A 20,155-nucleotide genomic window follows, 5' to 3' on the forward strand; every position below is an offset into this window, starting at 1 on the left:
CATTGGTAAGACCATACTTGGAGTGCTGTGTGCAATTCTGGTTACCCTATTATAGAAAGGATATTATTAAAGTAGAAAGAGTGCAGAAAAGATTTACTAGGATATTATTAGGGACTTGATGAATTGAGTTATGGGGAGAAGCTAATAAACTGGGACTTTTTTCTCTGGAGCATAGGAGGCTGAGGGATGACCTTGTAGAGGTCTATAAAATAATGAGGGATATAGACAAAGTAGATAGTCAATAATTTTTCCCAAAGGTAGGGGAGTCTAAAACTAGAGGATATAGGTTTAAGATGAGAGGGGCAATTTTTTTCACACAGGATGGTGAGTGTCTGGATCAAGCTGTCGGAGATAGTAGTAGAGGCGGGTACAATTTTATCTTTTAAAAAGAATTTAGATAGTTACATGGGTACAATGGATTTAGAGGGATATGGGCCAAATGGGGGCAATTGGGATGAACTTAAGGGTTTAAAAAAAAGGGCAGCATGGACAAGTTGGGCCGAAGGGCCTGTTTCCATGCTGTAAATCTCTGACTCTGACTCACTGCTTGAACTACAGCTTACACAACTGTTTCTTTTTATACATCTCTTTGGACATAGCCAGCTTCAACTGGTCTGTCAGCCCCCAACCACGTAATATCTAACATCTGCTCTACTTGCAGTTGACCCCTCATTAGCTGTAACGTGTCTTGCTGTTAACAGAGTTTGAGATCGAAGCTTAAATTTTAGTTCAATTAAAAATGTAATGATTATAAACCGCTTACCAAGAGCTCATCTCATTATCACTGAATTCGGATTTAGAATTTGTTGCCCTCACTCCTGACGTAGCTGGCCATTAGTTGTTGGTTTTTCTAGTTTCATCCCTGAATCATTCCACGAGATTAACTGTAACAACAGGTGGTAATGATGCATGCAGGTCTTAGACTGTAATCTTCTCATTTAAGTAACTTCTTCGCTTCAAGATGTGCCAGTTTCACACAATTTTGCAGCAGCATGATTGTTACATAGATTTATAAAATAGATATGAACTGGCCATAACAATAGTAATGATTCTCAATGACTCTATATCCCTAATACTCGCAATAAAGGAAAGGTGAACTGTTACTTCAGAATCTTTGACTTATGTTGTAAGCATGGGGGCGATTCTCCCAAAAGTACTGAATTGGTGAGAAAACTGCTCTACATCATGACCGTTTTCCCAGTTCAACTCCATACTTGAACCTCCCCACTCTGTGCACTGCAGAGGTCCCAGTCGTGAATATCATTTAAAATCCAGGGAGTGGGCCCGATCTGTGCCGGAGTCTGACAGTTCTGGAACTCTGCGCATGCGCAGTGGCCCCAATCTGACAGTCTCCTCATTTGCTGGTCAGCTTGATCACTGGCCAGACCGGGACCCCTGCAATGCTGCCCCTCCAAGCCCCCGCCCCTCCACAGCCTGATTGTGGCCCCCACAACAATTCACAGGCCATCGCTGACCCCCCTCCGCCCCCTGTCCCGGCCCCCCAATTGCTGCCCTCCCTCCATCCTAGACTGATTGCCGTGCCCTAGGCCACACCTCCGTGGCACTGTCTGATACCTGGTGGGCAGTGCCAAGGTGCTGCTGGGCATGGGCACAGGCTGGCACTGCCAGGGTGCCAGGGTATTGGAAACACAAAGAGTCACTTCAGTTTGAAGTACTCTTGAGGTTGGAGTCATGTCCATTGTTGAGACAGTTTTTTTTTGGGAGGGAGGGGGACGAGGTAGTGGATGCTGCCATTATCCTGTTTTCCATCCATGACATTGAAGTCCTTGATGGTGACGTATGGCAAAAAATTGGAGTGTAATTTTTCCCAACAATTTTTCCTCCCCTTGATCATTAAAAAGTTAAGAGGAGGAGGAAGAGGAATTTTACTGGGGCTTTGCTAAGCTTGAGAAGATATTTAAACTGGATTGTCAAACTGGCAGATTTGCTTTCAAGTTTCTTGATCACTATTCTTTTCCTCTCTCAGGGGAAGTGATGTTATTTAATGTCTTCTATGAAGTATTCACTGTGTGCACATCACTCGTAGCTGAAGATAAAGCAGGTATGTCAGCAAAAGATTTCTCTACCAGCTGTGTTGGTCATGTTTTCTCAGGGAGCGCTAAAGGAATTAACTGAATTGTTTTATAAAACTAGTAAATATCTTCACAGCAAGATGCTTATCAAATATTTTAATATTTATTTAATCACAGTTTGGGTTACAGGACAGCCCTTGATGTCACCCTGATAAGCACAACATCACAAACGACAAAATCTGGTCATTTCTTTGATCCATTGTCTTTTCTGTTCTTGCTACACACGATGGCTTTTATTTTCCTTGACTGTGGGATAGGGAAAAACAAGCTGCAGGACTAAGTGGATTTTGAAGATTCCAGCTATGTTACCTGCATTGTTGAGGCTGATTTGGTGGTAGAACTGAACATATTTATCCTTGACTTTCAGGGAGATTGTACCACGCTAGAAATCTGGATTTTGGATTATTCCTTGGGTAAGAACCTGATTTGATTTATATTTCTGGGGGGAGAAAACGTTTCTGGATAGTACTAATGGTAGGTGAATTTTAGTTCAATTTAATATTATCGGCTTGAATCCATGCATCAAATGGTTAGATTCACTTTTAGATTTTGTACCTGTTTCATCACAAGAAGAAAATTGAAACCAGAAATGGTTTGTATTATAGTACAAACAGAGCAATATCTTTTAACATTTATTTAATTTTTCATGGGAATGTTTTATTTCTTAGTATACCAGTGTCTTTTGTATAAATCTCACTAGATGAGGAGGTAACTTAGGTATGATAGTATTTTTGAAGGTGTGAGAAGTATTGGTTTTAGTAATGGCGTCTCATATCAGGGAACCACACTTTTGGCTTTTTATTCAGCAAGTTTTAGAATCCTAATCGAAACAAAAGTAAAATATTGCCAATGCTGGAAATGTTTAGTGGGTCTGGTAGCATCTGCAAAGAGAGAGAAATGGCATTCATGTCTGTTCTTTCTCGCTCTCTCCGCCTCTGTCTCAGGGGATAGAGCATTTTCTGTTTTTTTTAATTATGAAATCCGCACTAGTTCTAATTAATTTTCCGTTTAAACCAGATGGTTCATCCAGAATTGCATGCTAAACTATTCTCAATTATCGGGGTGTTACCATTGGTCCCAGAGTTCCAGAATTAATGAAATGTCACCTACATTTTCTGCTCCTGTCCACTGTATGTATGCAAACAGGATTAGTAATCGTGTGCTCCTTGGGTGACGCATCGGAAGGTGTCCAGCCTTGTGGAGCCATACACTAGCAACGAATCGTGCCTCAGTTAAGAGGTGAAGAAAATGAAATAGGCACTTTAAAAAAATTATAATTGCCTCAACAGATCAATTGTATGCATCCATTACGTTGGGTTATGTATCTACAATCACTAACCAGCCTCTCAACAGCTTAAAGAGGCCAAATGTGATATGAGGTTTTTGTTTAACACTGGCCTATCGGTTCCGAAGATCAGAAGATCCTATCTTCAGATCTCAAATGATGATGAGACAGAGAACAAGAAAGAGATAAAGAATCTGGTGAAATGGTGCAAAGACAATATTCTCTCCCTTGATGTCAATAAAACAAAAGAGAAAGTCACCGACTTCAGGAAACATAGTGGAGGACATGCCCCTCTCAATATCAATGGGGCTGAAATGGAAACAGTCCAAGTGTCTAGGAAATGGCTTCCAAGTTTCTAGGTGTCCAGGTCACCAACATCCTGTCCTGGTCCCTCCACACTTATGGTATAGTTAGGAAAGCCCACCAAGGCCTCTACTTTCTCGGGAGGTAACCTTGCCCCTTGCCTGAGGAGTGGTGATTCTCAGGTTAAATCACCAGTCAGCTTCCCCCCTCAAAGGAGACAGCAGTCTATAGTCACCTGGGACTATGGTGACTTTCTGTTCTTGAAGAAAGTCTTGGCTAGATCTTAACAATATTCACAAATTGATTTTGTTGGGCAAGTAGGTGTGGCATTGTATGTGATGTTAAACATCTGCTAAATATGTCCAAACACTTGAATGAGTCAAAATAAAATTAGATCTTTTTCGGCAGGGCGGGGAGCTGTTTTTAGTTGGTGCCAATGCTATGCCAGTTTTTTGTGTTGGGGGTGCGGGGGGTACTTGATCCTAAATATCAATCATGCTTGTGTTTTCTCCATGCAGCTGGGATTCCAAAAACAGTAGCTGGAGGATTCCAGAATATCTTCGACCTCTAACCGTGAATCTAGATTTCCAAAGGAACAACAAAACTGTATTTAAATCCACTAATTTTGCTGGATATGTTGGAATGTTGACTGGCATGAGACCTGTAAGTTATTGAGAAATTCTAAACCTGTTTCTATCTTTGCCTTCTAATCCATTTCAGTTTCAAGGACTGATGAGCTGCTCCAAAGCTTATTCCTTTATCTCCTTTAGGTCAAGATGCACTGCTACATATGGCAGTGATATTCAGAGTGCAATCCCAGGAACAGCGTTTCTGGTTGGGGGGCTGCACATAGCATGAGCTACAATTTAAAGCAAACTGGCCTGAATGATGATTAGAAATTTGAGATTTAAGAACTATCAAATTGTGCGGAGGGTGTGGAGAGTCTGCAGAAGGATCTAGATAGGCTGGGCGAATGGGCCAGGAAATGGCAAATGGAATTTAATGTTGGCAAGTGTGAGGTGGTCCACTTTGGTAGGAAGAATGGTAGGAAGGACTATTACTTACGTGGCGAAAAACTGCAGCAGGCGACGGTGCAGAGGGACCTCGGGGTCCTTGTGCATGAGTCGCAAAAACCCAGCTTGCAGGTGCAGCAGGTGGTCAGGAAGGCGAATGGGATGCTGGCCTTCATAGCGAGGGGGATTGAATATAAAAGTAGGGAGGTCTTGCTGCAGCTGTATAGGGCATTGGTGAGGCCGCAGCTGGAGTACTGTGTGCAGTTTTGGGCGCCGCACCTGCGCAAGGATATTTTGGCCTTGGAGGGAGTGCAGAGGAGGTTTACTAGGCTGATACCGGAGTTGAGGGGATTGAGCTATGAGGAGAGGCTGAATAAACTAGGCTTGTACTCGTTAGAGTTTAGAAGAATGAGGGGAGATCTCATTGAGACGTATAAGATGATGAATGGGATGGATAGGATAGAGGTGGAGAGACTCTTCCCGCTCAAAAAAGACAGTAGGACTAGGGGGCACAGCCTCAAGATAAAGGGGAGGCGGTTTAGAACGGAGTTGAGGAGGAACTTCTTCACTCAAAGGGTGGTGAATCTCTGGAATTCTCTGCCCGTTGAAGTGGTGGAGGCTGCCTCGCTAAATATTTTTAAGAAGCGGGTTGATGGGTTTTTGATAAGAGAAGGGATTAAGGGTTATGGGGAGAGGGCGGGAAAGTGGAACTGAGCCACGACAGATCAGCCATGATCTTATTGAATGGCGGGGCAGGCTCGAAGGGCTAGATGGCCTACTCCTGCTCCTATTTCTTATGTTCTTATGTTCTTATGTAAAATTCTTGACATACAATTGATTTTCCTTTTGATAGCTGAAGCACAGTCGGTAGCTCCAAGTTGGAATAACCAAGTGACTCATTAATAGCAAATTGTAATGTTATAAGAAATAGGAGCAGGAGTAGGCCATCTAGCCCTTCGAGCCTGCCCCGCCATTCAATAAGATCATGGCTGATCTGTCGTGTCTCAGTTCCACATTCCCGCCCTCTCCCCATAACCCTTAATCCCCTCTCTTATCAAAAACCCATCAACCCGCATCTTAAAAATATTTAGTGAGGCAGCCTCCACCACCTCAACGGGCAGAGAATTCCAGAGATTCACCACCATTTACAATCGTAGAGAGAGTCTGGGTGCTCCACTCCAGTTACTAGTGATAAAATATAAATTGGGCCAACTTTCTAATGGGCTTTATAGGAATATTATTAGAACAAAATACGATGTGGCAGATATAAAGTCAGATGACCAAAAACCTATTGTTAATTCTTATTGTCAGCATCACTGACAAGGCCAGCATTTGTACCCATTGCTAGTTGTCCCTGACAATGTGATGGCAAGCCACAGCCTTGAACCACTGCAGTCCATTTGATATAATCACATCCAAAGGAAGGGAGAGAGGAGCAACTTTTGACCCATTGACAGTGAAGTAACAATTATATAGTTTCAAGTTGGGATGGAGTATGATTTGGAGGGGAACCTGCAGATGCCGGTGTTCCCATAAGTCTTTCCAATCGTTAGAGGTCATGGGGAATTTTCTGAAGAAGCCTCTGAGTTGCTGCAGTGCACCTTGGAGATGGTACATACTGCTGGCCCCAAGCACTGATGGTGGAGGGAGTGAATGTTTAAGGTGTTGGATGGGGCGCTGATCAAATGGGCTGTTTTTTCCTGGATAGTCTTGAGCTTCTTGAGTGTTTTTGGAGCTGCACTCATCCAGGCAAAGCGGGGACTATTCCATTACACTCCTGACTTGGAAGTCAGAGATGCTGGACAGACTTTGGGGACTGAGTTATTCACCAGAGAATTATTAAAATCAGATGAACGCAAACATTTGTGAGGTTGACAGGTTGGAGGAGATTACCAAAAGAGAGTGGCAGTGGCCATAGTGATTCAGGGAAGAACAGGAGGAGAATTCTAAAATCAAAATGTGGCTTGGCTGAAAGTCATTGTAGCTTAGCAAACATTGGGGTGATAAGTTAATGACCTTGGGATGAGTGGGGATACGAGCAGTAGGTTTTTGATTACTTCAAATTTATACAGTCTAGAATGTCCATAGAATCCCTGCAGTTGAAAAGGAGGCTATTCAGATCCATCAGGTCTACACTGACTCTCCAAAAGACCCCTTCAGAGTTGTATTCACCATTTTGTATTATATCTCCATGTCCTTCCTACCAAAATGCGTAACCTCACGTTTCTTTGCAATGAGCTTCATCTGCCACCTATTGGCCCAATCCACCAATTTGTTTATGTCTTTTTGAAGTTTTATACTGACCTCTTCACAGCTCACAATGCTTCCAAGTTTTGGAGCACCTGCAAACTTTGAAACTGTCCCCTCTAGATCATTTAATATATATCAAGAAAAGCAAGGGGTCTGTTTTGGAGAACTCAACTGCAAAGCTTTCTCAGCCCAAAAAGTAACCATTACTCTGTTTCCTATTATTCAGCCAATTCTATATCTATGTTGCTACTGCCCCTTTTATTCCACAGCTATAACTTTTCTCAAGTCCTGCGGTGTGACACTGTGTTGAATGCTTTTTGGAAATATATGTACCTCTTCAAAATCCTCCAAATCAGTTAAACACTATTTTGCCTTTAGAAATCCATGCTGGCTCTTCCTAATCAACCCACATTTTTCCATGTGACTACTAATTCTATCCCCAATAATTGTTTCTAAAAGCTTCCCCACTACTGATGTTCAAAAAAATTGCAAGAATCAGTCAGTTAAACAAGGATGTAACACTTGCAATTCTCCAATCCTCTGTTTCCTCCCCCGAGTCTGGAGAAGACTGGAAGATTGTGACCATTGCCCCTGAAATTTCCAGTTACTTCCTTCAATATCTTCGGATGCACTTCATCCTGTCCAGATGCTTTGTCAACTTTTAAGTACCAACAGTTTATCCAATACTTCCTGTATCAGTTGTGAACCTTTTTTGTTACAGTTTCCTGGTTCTGTCACTATGGCCTGGGTAACCTCTGCTTCCTTGTTAAAGACAAGTGCAAAATATTCATTTAATACCTCAGCCGCACTCCTTGGATTCATGTGTATATCCCCTTTTTCATCCCTAATCGGCCCCACTCCTCCTTTTACCACTGTTTTGCTATTTGAGCGCCTCTGGAAGACTTTGATATTGCCCTTTATGTTGGCTGCCAGTCTTTTCTCGCAATCCTTCTTTGCTTCTCAAATCTGCTTTTTCTCCTTCCCTCTGAATTTTCTGTATTCCTCTTGGTTCTCAGTTGTATTTTCTATCTGACATCTGTCATAAGCACATGTTTTCTTCTTTATCAGGGAGGTCTGGATTTGTTTTCCCTACCTTTCCCTTTTGAGGGAATTTGCCTGGACTATGCGCAAACCATTTTCTTTTTGAAGGAAATTCATAACTCAGCTACAGTTTTTCCCACTAATCTTTGGTTCCAGTCTATCTGGTCCAACTCCATTTTTGCTCCAACAAAGTCAGTTTTCCCCCAGTTAATTATTCTTACTCTGGTTTGCCCATTGTCCTTTTACTTATCATCATCCTGAACCTTACGATATAATGATCACTGTCTCCTAAATGTTCCCCCACTGACACTTGATTTCCAAGAACCAGGTCCAACAAAACATCCTTTATTGTTGGACTAGCCACATACTACTGGAGAAAATCCTCCTGAATACAATTGAGGAACTTTGCCCTTCTCTGCCCTTTACACAACCTCTATCTAAGTCTATACTCAGGTATTTAAATCCCCCATTACAATGAGTCTACGTTGTTTGCACCTCTCTAGAATTTTCCTGTAGATTTGTTCCTCTACATCCGTCCACTTGTTGGCAGTCTATAGACTTCACTGAGCAATATAATTGCACCTTTTTTGTTCCTCAGATCCATCCAAATAGATTCTGTCCTTGAACTCTCTGGGACATACTCTTCCTCCAGCTCTGCAATGCTCTCTTCAACCAATACCATCACCCCTCTTCTTTTCTTCCTTTCCTATCTTGTACTCAGGAATATTTGACACCCAATCCTGCCTTTCTCTGAGTCAAGCCTCTGCAATCACCACATCATAATTCCACATTACAATCTGAACCTCTAATTCCCCAATTTTATTTACCATACACTGTGCATTCATGTAGGCGTCGGGTAACCCTGATTTAAACTTTGTTACTTTTTCCCCTACTCTGACTTTGCCTATTCACTTGCTGTTTTCTGGGCTACCCCTCTGATTTCCCCCTCCCCCCAACAAGCTAGCTTAAATCCTTCCCAACAGCACAAGTACATTTCCCTGCAAGGACATTAGTTCTGGATCTGTTACAATGTAATGCCCTCCACTTGTCCCAGGACCAGTCCCAATGCCTCAGAAACCTGATGCCCTTCCTCCAACATCAATTCTCCTGCCACATGTTCAATCACTCAATCCTCTTATTCCTATGCTTATCAGCACATGGCATTGGGAGCAATTATGAGATCACTGCCCTTCAGGTCCTACTTTTTAATTTCCTTCCTAACTCCATAAAATCTTTTTTCAGTACCTCATTCCTCTTCCTGTTGTTGTTGTTGGTACCAGTGTGGACCACAATCGCTGGCTGTTCACCTTAGAAGGGTGTCCCACAGCTGCTCCATGGCATCCTTGACGCTGATATCAGGAAGGCAGTACACCAATTATCTCTTGAGTTCCACGTTCTAACCATTTTGGGTAAACTTTCTCCAGAAAAGACTGTTTGAGACCTCTGACCTTAGACACTTGCACAGATTTCTCCATGGCTACTCCATCAAAGCCTTTCATAATTTTAAGAACTCTACAAGGTCATCCTCAGCTTTTTTTTTTAGAGAAGGGAGCCACAGCCTGTTCAGTATTTTTGTGCTGAGTATAACTTCTTGGCCCTGGCATCATCCTGCTAAATCTCATCCAAAAAAAAAATTGACCTGTGCCACAACCTCAATAAAAGTACCTCCTATTGGAAAGTTTTCTATTTCTCATTGTAGCCAGTCTTTGGCCTGAATAAGGTTATCAATTTAAGGTGCTGCCTCTAACCATTTACAAGTCATTGCTAACAGCAATATTAAAATAATTTGAAATAATCACAAGGTGAAAGTTTGAGGATCTTGCTATGATTGGTAACCAAGTTTTTGTCTTTACAGAAGATGTTCACACTTACAATGAATGAGCGTTTCAGCATTGATGGAGGATATATTGGTAATTAACAGTCTAATTAACATTCAGACTTAAATTATTTCAGCAGAACTTTATTTTTTCTAACATTCTTTGTATTTTAAGATGACTAATATTCTTCACAAACTGACTTTTGTTTAAATTAAAATAATGAGTCCCACAGCCTGCTGTCATGCCACTGAAATTAAATAATCAAAGTATACTCCCTTTCTTAGGCAGCCCCTCTGGATTGATAAAGGGTCAGCTGGACTCAAAACTTCAGCTTCTTTCTCTCCTTACAGATATTGCCAGACCTGCTGAGATTATCCAGCATTTTCTCCGCTGGATTGAGGATAATTTGCTTCTGCCCAGTTCAGTAGGTTCTGAGATGGCTGATAAATTCAGTGCCCAATCTGCAGACTCTGTCACATGCAGGGCAGGTGGAGCTTTGCAGGCTTGTATAGCTGGATTGTTTGGAGCTTTGTGCGCCTTGTCTCCACCTCTTCTACATTTTCAACTAAGTCTGTCAACATGTTCAGCGTCTTCCTGAATGAACCTCCTCCATTTTGGTCTGTCACTAGCCAGGGTCTCCCAAGAGTCGGTAGATATGTTTGACCTCTTCAGGGATGTGGAGAGGACATCATTGCCACTCTCCTCTTGGGAGTTTCCTTCCATGACCAAGTTCCAAGTAGAAATCTAAGTACCATAATTTTATTTTATTTGGGAAAGTGTAAACACAATGTTTCATATTAAAAATTAAACTTCAATTTGACATTCACAAATTATAACCTTTTTAAGTCCATACTGTTTTGATTTGTAGGCATCATTGAATGGATATTGGGTAAAAGGGATGGTATGTGGATGGGTTTCCTCACCCGATCGGTGTTAGAGAACGCTACCAGGTACAGTGACTGTCTTAGATTACATTGTACTTTGAAAATAGCAATTTTTCAACCTGATTTCTGCACGCTTCTTCAGTAAACTATTTCAGAATATGGAAATGAAATTTATAGTTTTTTTCAATCCTGAAATAATCCCTTCAAAGGCAATCCCTTCTGTGATCCAAATGCTAAAGCAACAAGCTGAGTATCTCTATCAGCAGTGTGAAATAAACATCATTTTTCACAATGCAGACCTTTGTTTTATGAGAGAATCAGTAAATTGTCTGAGTTGAATTTGATGAAATGCGTTTACTTGCCAAACTTCCCTCTTGCAGTTACACACAAGCCAAGGACCAATTAGCCAAAACAAAACTGCTGGCACCTGCTTACTTCATACTAGGTGGCAACAAGTCAGAGGAAGGCTGTGTAATCACACGCTCAAGGACAGCTAGCCTGGATATCTGGGAGTAAGTCAGTCACAATGGTCAGGCTACTGTATGGTCTATGTTTTAAAATAAGTGCAACATGGCTTCATGGTAAAGTTGCTGGTGTTTGATGTTAATTCATGTTTTTTGTACAAACTAGGCTTAACCTCAAGCAGGGTACCTGGTATGTACTGGAAACAAACTACGACCACTGGAAGGATCCACTGTTTCTTGATAATCGTAGAACTCCTGCAATGAAATGCATGAATCAAACAACTCAAGCTGTAAGTCCTTATTGGTAACTGACACTAGTGACACCTGGGTTATAATCTATGAAGCTAAGCAGTCTATGCAAGAAATCGTTGTCTTCCGAACTCCCAAACATAGGTATAAATAAATTCACTCCTGATCAGGGTTGCATGGGAATGTGGAAAGCACACACAGATCAGCTATGATCTTATCGAATGAAGGAGCATGCCCGAGGGGCTGAATGGCCTATATCTGCCCCTAATTTGCAGGGAACTTTGGCCTGGTTTCCATTTCCATCTGTTATATGGGTTCAGTAAGTCCTTGCTTGAGTTGTAGTTGCATTGGCAAAAATTGCAATTTTAAGTGAATTGTAAGTTCCCACAGGAAAGTCAAAGTTAGGTTACTTCGGACAATTCCTGCCCAGAGAAAAACAATAAGCAAGTTGAAATACTACATACCAGACATATGCAGCACTCAGTATTCTAACTGAAATAACTTGTAAAATAAAATGTGTTTACACCAACTAAATTCTCCTACAAAGAGTTCATCTTCTCATCAGTACTTTTAGATTGACCAGGCGCCATCAGGTGGCAGTAATTGGTTAGTGTAGTTAGCAGCTGCCTTCACTGACCAGGCTCTGCCAGTAGATGGAGTACAAGGATATATTTACAAGTTTCGGAGGGACTCCAGGAGTCACTGAGGAACAGACTCCAAGGACTTGGGTGGGGGGAGGGCTAACTTGACAAATGAGGACAGAATGGGAAGTCAGCAAGCCCAGGAGACACAATGAAGGTGGGGGGGGGTAGTCAGCAGGGGATGTAGGCAAGGCCAGGAGCAGGAAGAAGAGAGACTGAGAAAAGTCATCTGAGCAGACAGGTCATGGACAAGCAAGTCTATGACAAACTATGTTAAAATGAAACTGCCAACATTAAACACGTATATTGGCAAACGTTAAAGTGAAACAATGCTATGTGAGTTGACTTTAACTGTATATCGTAGAATCACAGAATCTCTACAAAGCAGAAGGAGGCCATTTGGCCCATTGAATTTGCACCAACAACAATTCCACCCAGGCCCACGTAACCCCATGTATTTACCATGCTTATCCCCCGACACTAAAGGGCGATTGAGTATGGCCAATCAACCTAACCCTGTATGATGCACATTCAGCTGATCAAGAGAATTTAAAGCCTTCCACAAAATATTCAGTGCAAAATTATTTGGGAAAAAGATTAATTAAAAATGTATTTATTTTTATCAAAAAACAAATGCACGTTTGCAAAGTTAGCAATTTCTAATAATTTTCCGGACAGAGTTGGTAACATTTGAACACTTTTTATTCCATATTGATTTGATTGAGTGGCACGTGACAAATCAATGTTGTGTTTTGGAGATGTGGTAATTGTAGATATCTATAAACTGGATAGTTTTTCTGGGGATGATGCGGCTTTCTTAATTAAAGTGTAATGGGATGCATTTATTATTACTTTTTTTCAGAATATTTCCATAGAAACTATTTATGATGTTTTAACAACAAAACCTGTTCTCAATAAGGTGAGTACAAACTGATTTTTTTTTTATTCATTCATGGGACATGGGCAACTCTGGTGGGTCAGCATTTAGTGCCCATCCCTAGTTGCCCTCCCAGGGCAGTTGAGAATCAGTCACGTTGCTGCAGCTCTGGGGTCACATGTACACTAGATCAATTAAGGATGGTAGATTTCCTTCCTTAAAAGACATGAGTGAACCAGATGGATTTTTCTGAGAATTGACAATGGTTTCATGGCCATCAGTAGATTCTTAATTCCAGACATTTTTTAAATTTCACCATCAGCTGTGATGGGATTTGAACCTGGGTCCCCAGAACATTAGCTGAGTTTCTGGATTAAAAGTCTAGAGATAATACCACTTGCACCAGAGATACTCCCCTTGCACCAGCTCTCCAAACGAGCATTGTGGATTAGCAACAGTTCCCTGCCTTGTCCCCATGCCTTGCACGTTGTTTCTATTCAAGTAATCATCTAATGCCCTCTTAAATGCATTGATTGAACCTGCCTCTGTCAGACTTCCAGATAGCTCATCCAGACTCAAACCACAAGTGGTATGAGAGGACATCATATTTTCTTCTTTTGAAAATCATATTAAATCTGTGCCCTCTTGTTCTTGATCCTTCTACGAGTGGAGATCATTTCTCCCTATCTGTGGTGTCAAGCCCTCTCATGATTTTGAATGTATGTCGAATTTCCTCTCAGCTTTTTACTCTCCAAGCATAAGAGTTTCAACCTCTCCAATTGATCCTCATAACTGAAGTTTCTCATCCCTGGAAGGATTCTCTTAGAACCCCTTGTGCACTATTTCCAATGCATTCACATCCTATATTGTGGCACCCAGAACTGTACACAGTACTCCAGCTGAGTTCCAGCTAGTGTCTTGTCTGAGTTCAGCATAGCCGCCTTGCTCTTTCACTCAATGCCCCTGTTAATAACACCCAGAATATTACGTGCTTTATCAAGTGCTCTCCATGTGTCCTGCCACTTTCCATGATTATGCAAATTTTAAAATGGTTGTTTTATGCTCTCACTCACAATCGTATTCTCCCTCTCCCCAATTAGTTACAACAAAATGCTGTAACAATAAATTACATTTTTGAGTCAGGATTTATTTTCTCGAGCAGACAAGTTTTTTTTTGTTTTAGTTCAGAGCAACAGTGATTTGCTCCATTCATCAAGCTTCCCTTCAAGTCCATTTGTTGTTCTTAGTAGTACGTAACCTCATTTCTGTGATAAATCAAACTGGTAAAGCTCATGTTGAATAATACTAATGGAAAAAATTGATGGAACTCCTGAAGTGGAATTTTGTTTTTTGCCCTATTTCAGTCATTATTGCTAATAATATTGGATAGTCTCCAGTCACTTTGAGTCCTATTTAGGTTTTTTCTGCTCATAAATTATTGTCCAAAGCCCCTTACTTACTTTTCCAGTCTAGAGCAAGTATGTGGTTTTCACATTAACACTTCCTCATTTCCAATTTTACATAGTTCACCAGCACACAATTTTCTTACTGACTTGCAAATTTTTAATTTGCAGCAAGTGTTGGAGGTCAAACTGAACTCATGACTAAAGGCATTCATGTCTTGGAATTAGTTCGGAAAAAAAATTTCTAACCAACCACTAATATCAAAGAGCTAAAAAATGCATGAACACTAATTCAGATGAATAAAAGGCAGATTTGGGGCTGATATGAAATTTTCTCACATTAATCAATGCACAAAACAAATTTTTGAAAAGAATTGTGATTTTTTTTTACATAGTTGGATAGAACTCTGTATCTTCCTGGAAAAAATGGCTTTCCTCAGCTTAATACTGAGAATAGGGGAGTATCTGCTGGATTGCTTCTTGAATATAAGAAGTTATTAGCTATGACAAGAGGTTGGAGAAACTTGGTTTGTATTCGCTGGAACGGTGGAGGTTGAGGGGCAATCTGATAGAAGTCAACAAGATTACGAGAGGCATGGACAGAGTGGGTAGTCGGAAGCTTTTTTCCAGGGTGGAAGAGTCAATTACTAGGGAGCTTAGATTTATAGAACATAGAACATTACAGCGCAGAACAGGCCCTTCGGCCCACGATGTTGCGCCCTCGTGCTAGCTTTCTCCATCCGAGGAAAAAGGCTATCGCTGTCCACCCTATCTAAACCTCTAATCATCTTGTATGTTTCAATAAAGTCTCCTCTTAGCCGCCTTCTTTCTAACGGAAACAACCTCAAATCCTTCAGTCTCTCCTCATAGGACCTTCCCTCCATACCAGGCAACATCCTGGTAAACCTCCTCTGCACCCTCTCCAATGCCTCCACATCCTTCCTATAATGTGGGGACCAGAACTGCACACAATACTCCAAGTGCGGCCGCACCAGAGTTTTGTACAGTTGCAACATGACGCTGCGGCTCCTAAATTCAATCCCCCTACCAATAAACGCCAAGACACCGTATGCCTTCCTAACAACCTTATCAACTTGAATTCCAACTTTCAGGGATCTATGCACAAACACACCTAGATCCCTCTGTTCGTCAACACTATTCAGAGTCCTACCGTTAGCCCTATACTCTACACATCTGTTATTCCTGCCAAAGTGAATTACCTCACACTTTTCCGCGTTAAACTCCATCTGCCACCTCTCGGCCCAGCTCTGCAACTTGTCCAAGTCTCTCTGTAAACTATGATACCCCTCTTCACTATCTACCACTCCTCCGACTTTGGTGTCATCAGCAAATTTACTAATCCATCCTTCTATACCCTCATCCAGATCATTTATAAAAATTACAAACAGGAGTGGCCCCAAAACAGGTAACCGAACTCCATGACGAATACTTTCCATCAACCACCACCCTCTGTCTTCTATCAGCTAGCCAATTCCTGATCCAATTAACTAAATCACCCTCAATCCCATACATCTGCATTTTCTGCAGAAGCCTTCCATGGTGAACCTTATCAAACGCCTTACTAAAGTAACCACGTCAACTGCCTTACCCCCATCCACCTCCTTGGTCACTTTTTCAAAAAACTCAGTAAGGCACGACCTACCCTTCACAAAACCGTGCTATCTCCAATCAATTCATTACTCTCTAAATAACTATAAATCCTATCCCTAATAATTTTTTCTAATACTTTGCCCACAACAGAAGAAAGACTCACCGGTCTATAATTCCCGGGGAAGTCTCTATTCCCCTTCTTAAACAATGGGACAACATTCACTATCCTCCAGTCTTCTGGCACTATACCTGTGACCAACGACGACCTGAAGATCAGAGCCAGAGGCTCTGCAATCGCCTCTCTTGCCTCCCAGAGAATCCTAGGGTAAATCCCGTCCGGCCCAGGGGACTTATCTATTTTCAAACCCTCAAGAATATCTAGCACATCCTCCTTATCTACTGCAATACTATCCAGTTTACAATCCTGTAACCCAGTGTTCTCCACAACTACATTTACGTCTCCCTGCGTGAATACCGAAGAGAAATATTTGTTCAGTGCCTCTCCAATCTCTTCCAGTTCCACACATAACTTCCCACTGCTGTTTCTGACTGGCCCTAATCTTGCCCTAACCAATCTTCTATTCTTAACATATCTAAAGAAAGCCTTAGGATTCTCCTTAATCCTATCAGCCAAAGTCTTCTCGTGTCCTCTTTTAGCTCTTCTTAACTCACTCTTTAACTCCCTCCTGGCTAATCTATAGCTTTCCAGTGCACTACCTGAGCCCTCAAGCCTCATCCTGACGTAAGCCTCCTTCTTCCTTTTAACCAACGAATCAACATTTTTAGTGCTTTTTTAGGTGAGAGGGGTAAGGTTTAAAGGAGAATTTTTTTTTTTTAAACAGAGGTTGGTGGGTACCTGGAATTCTCACTACCGTGAGAGGTAGTGGAAGTAGATATGATAGTGACTTTTAAGGGGCATCTTGACAAATACATGAATAGGCTGGGAATAGAGGGATATAGAACATAGAACAGCACAGTACAGGCCCTTTGGCCCTCGATGTTGTGCCAAGCTATGTCCAAACTCAAGATCAAGCTATCCCACTCCCTATCATTCTGGTGTGCTCCATGTGCCTATCCAATAAGCGCTTGAAAGTTCCTTAAGTGTCCGACTCCACTATCACAGCAAGTAGTGCATTCCACACCCCAACCGCTCTGAGTAAAGAATCTACCTTGGACATCCTTCCTATATTTCCCACCACGAACCTTAGTCATGTGGGATGGGATTGGTCTGAACCGTGCTGGGACCAGAGTCCTGGCTAATCGTGTAAATAGGACTGTAGTAAGGGATTTAAACTAATGGGGGAGGGTGCGAGGGTAGGTGACATTACGGGGTCTATAGTAAAGGAGAGGGTGCAGGTAAGGGAGGAGGCCAAGGATGTCCCAATAATAAAAGGTGTAGGGGGCGTGAGTATGGTTGGTGGCGTTCTGGCAAATAGGATCCAGGTGAAGGCTGGGATGAAGGCACTTTATCTGAATGCATGAAGCATTCGGAATAAAGTGGATGAGCTGGTGGCACAGATCAGCACAAATGGATATGATCTGGTGGCCATTACAGAGACGTGGCTGCAAGGTGACAGGGACTGGGAGCTGAATGTCCAGGGGTATCAAGTGTTTAGGAAGGATAGGCGGGAGGAAAAAGGGTGGGGTGTAGCTCTGCTGATTAAGGATAGCATCAGGGTGGTAGTAAGGGATGATATAGGAACCAAAGAGCAGAACGTGGAATCGTTGTGGGTGGAGATTAGGAACAGCAAAGGGAGGAAGACGCTGGTGGGTGTCGTCTATAGGCCCCCAAATAATGATCTGGAGGTGGGGTGGGCTGTTAACGTGCAAATGGAACGGCGATAATTATGGGGGATTTCAATCTACATGTTGATTGGTCAACCCATGTTGGACGCGGTGGGCTTGAGGAGTTCTTGGAATGCTGCCGGGATAGTTTCCTCAGAGCCGACGAGGGAGCAAGCTATCTTGGATCTGGTCTTATGTAATGAGGCAGGTAGAATTAGGGACCTTGTGGTGAAGGATCCTCTTGGGAAGAGTGATCATTGTATGGTGGAGTTTCTGATGCAGATGGAGAAGGAGAAAGTGGGTTCCCGGACATGTGCCCTTTGTTTGAACAGAGGGGAGTATGGTAGGATGAGAGAGGAATTAGCGAATGTTGATTGGGGGAGCGCATTGGAAGGTAGGTCTGCTGACGAACAGTGGAGGATCTTTAAGGACATCTTTCTTGGTGGCATCTTGAGGAGAATTGTTTGGTAGAGCAGACGCAGCACGGTTTCGTTAAGGGGAAGTCGTGTCTGACGAATTTATTGGAGTTCTATGAGGATGTGTCTAGGGTGGTGGATAGAGGAAAGCTGGTGGATGTGGTGGTGTTTCTTGATTTTCAGAAGGCGTTTGACAAGGTGCCTCAAGAGGTTATTACAGAAGGTCAGGGGGCATGGAGTTGGGGGTAGGGTGTTAGCATGGATAGAGGATTGGCTGTCAAATAGGAGGCAGAGAGTGGGGGTCAATGGGTGCTATTCGGATTGGCGGTTGGTGACTAGTGGAGTGCCCCAGGGGTCAGTGCTGGGGCGTCAGCTATTTACCATTTATATAGATGATCTGGAGGAGGGAACTGAGTGTATGGTGTCGAAATTTGCTGATGACACCAAAATTGGTGGAACGGCAAATTGTGCGGAGGGTGTGGAGAGTCTGTAGAAGGATCTAATAGGCTGGGCGAATGGGCCAGGAACTGGCAAATGGAATTTAATGTTGGCAAATGTGAGGTTGTCCACTTTGGTAGGAATAATGGTAGGAAGAACTATTACTTACATGGCGAAAAACTGCAGCATGCAACAGTGCAGAGGGACCTCGGGGTCCTTGTGCATGAGTCGCAAGAACCCAGCCTGCAGGTGCAGCAGGTGGTCAGGAAGGCAAATGGGATGCTGGCCTTCATAGCGAGGGGGATTGAATATAAAAGTAGGGAGGTCTTGCTGCAGCTGTATAGGGCACTGGTGAGGCCGCAGCTGGAGTACTGTGTGCAGTTTTGGTCGCCGCACTTGCGCAAGGATATTTTGGCCTTGGAGGGAGTGCAGAGGAGGGTTACTAGGCTGATTCCGGAGTTGAGGGGGTTGAGCTATGAGGAGAGGCTGAATAAACTAGGCTTGTACTCGTTAGAGTTTAGAAGAATGAGGGGGGATCTCTCATTGAGACGTATAAGATGATGAATGGGATGTATAGGATAGAGGTGGAGAGACTCTTCCCGCTCAGGAAGGACAGTAGGACTAGGGGGCACAGCCTCAAGATAAAGGGGGGGGGGGGAGGTTTAGAACAGAGTTGAGGAGGAACTTCTTCACTCAAAGGGTGGTGAATCTCTGGAATTCTCTGCCCGTTGAAGTGGTGGAGGCTGCCTCGCTCAATATTTTTAAGACACGGGTTGATGGGTTCTTGATAAGCGAGGGGATTAAGGGTTATGGGGAGAGGGCGGGAAAGTGGAACTGAGCCACGACAGATCAGCCATGATCTTATTGAATGGCGGGGCAGGCTCGAGGGGCTAGATGGCCTACTCCTGCTCCTATTTCTTATGTTCTTAATGTTCTTTATGTCCCCTAGTAACAACTACATCCACCTGAAGAAATAGCCTCTGCATGTCCACTCTATCTATCCCCCTCATCATCTTAAAAACTTCTATTAAGTCACCTCTCGTCCTCCTCCTCTCTGAAGAGAAAAGCCCCAGCTCCCTCAACCTTTCCTCATAAGACCTACCCTCCAAGCCAGGCAACATCCTGACAGATCTCCTCTGCACTTTCTCCAATGCTTCCACATCCTTCTTATAGTGAGGTGACCAGAACTGGAAACAATATTCCAAATGTGGTCTCACCAAGGTCCAGTATAATGTAGCATAACCCCACGGCTCTTAAACTCAAACCCCCTGTTAATAAACGCTAACACACTATAGGCCTTCTTCATAGCTCTATCCACTTGAGTGGCAACCTTCAGAGATCTGTGGATATGAACCCCAAGATCTCCCTGTTCCTCCACATTCTTTAGAACCCTGCCGTTGACCCTGTTATCTGCATTCAAGTTTGTCCTATCAAAATGAATCACGTCGTACTTATCAGGGTTAAACTACATCCGCCACTTTTTGGCCCAGCTCTGCTTCCTATCAGTGTCTCTTTGCAGCTTACAACAGTGGTCTCCCAGAAGAATAGGGATTTTTAGTTCAGTCGGGCAGCATGTTTGGTGCTG

General features: G+C 42.8%; 1 protein-coding gene across 2 annotated transcripts in view; it reads left to right on the forward strand.

Moving 5' to 3' along the window:
- asah1b (N-acylsphingosine amidohydrolase (acid ceramidase) 1b) overlaps nucleotides 1-20,155 on the forward strand; it is a 34,269-nt gene that overhangs the window by 13,250 nt on the left and 864 nt on the right. For both annotated transcript variants that reach the window (XM_080186799.1, XM_080186789.1), the window contains exons 6-13: nucleotides 1,988-2,062; nucleotides 2,461-2,506; nucleotides 4,200-4,344; nucleotides 9,841-9,895; nucleotides 10,671-10,752; nucleotides 11,067-11,198; nucleotides 11,317-11,440; nucleotides 12,903-12,959. In XM_080186799.1, coding sequence (XP_080042925.1) covers nucleotides 1,988-2,062; nucleotides 2,461-2,506; nucleotides 4,200-4,344; nucleotides 9,841-9,895; nucleotides 10,671-10,752; nucleotides 11,067-11,198; nucleotides 11,317-11,440; nucleotides 12,903-12,959 — 716 coding nt within the window. The remainder of the gene's footprint in view (nucleotides 1-1,987; nucleotides 2,063-2,460; nucleotides 2,507-4,199; nucleotides 4,345-9,840; nucleotides 9,896-10,670; nucleotides 10,753-11,066; nucleotides 11,199-11,316; nucleotides 11,441-12,902; nucleotides 12,960-20,155) is intronic.

This window comes from Carcharhinus amblyrhynchos, chromosome 1 (genome assembly GCF_965287045.1).
Source record: "Carcharhinus amblyrhynchos chromosome 1, sCarAmb.v2.hapA, whole genome shotgun sequence".
Classification (NCBI taxonomy): Eukaryota; Metazoa; Chordata; class Chondrichthyes; order Carcharhiniformes; family Carcharhinidae; genus Carcharhinus; species Carcharhinus amblyrhynchos.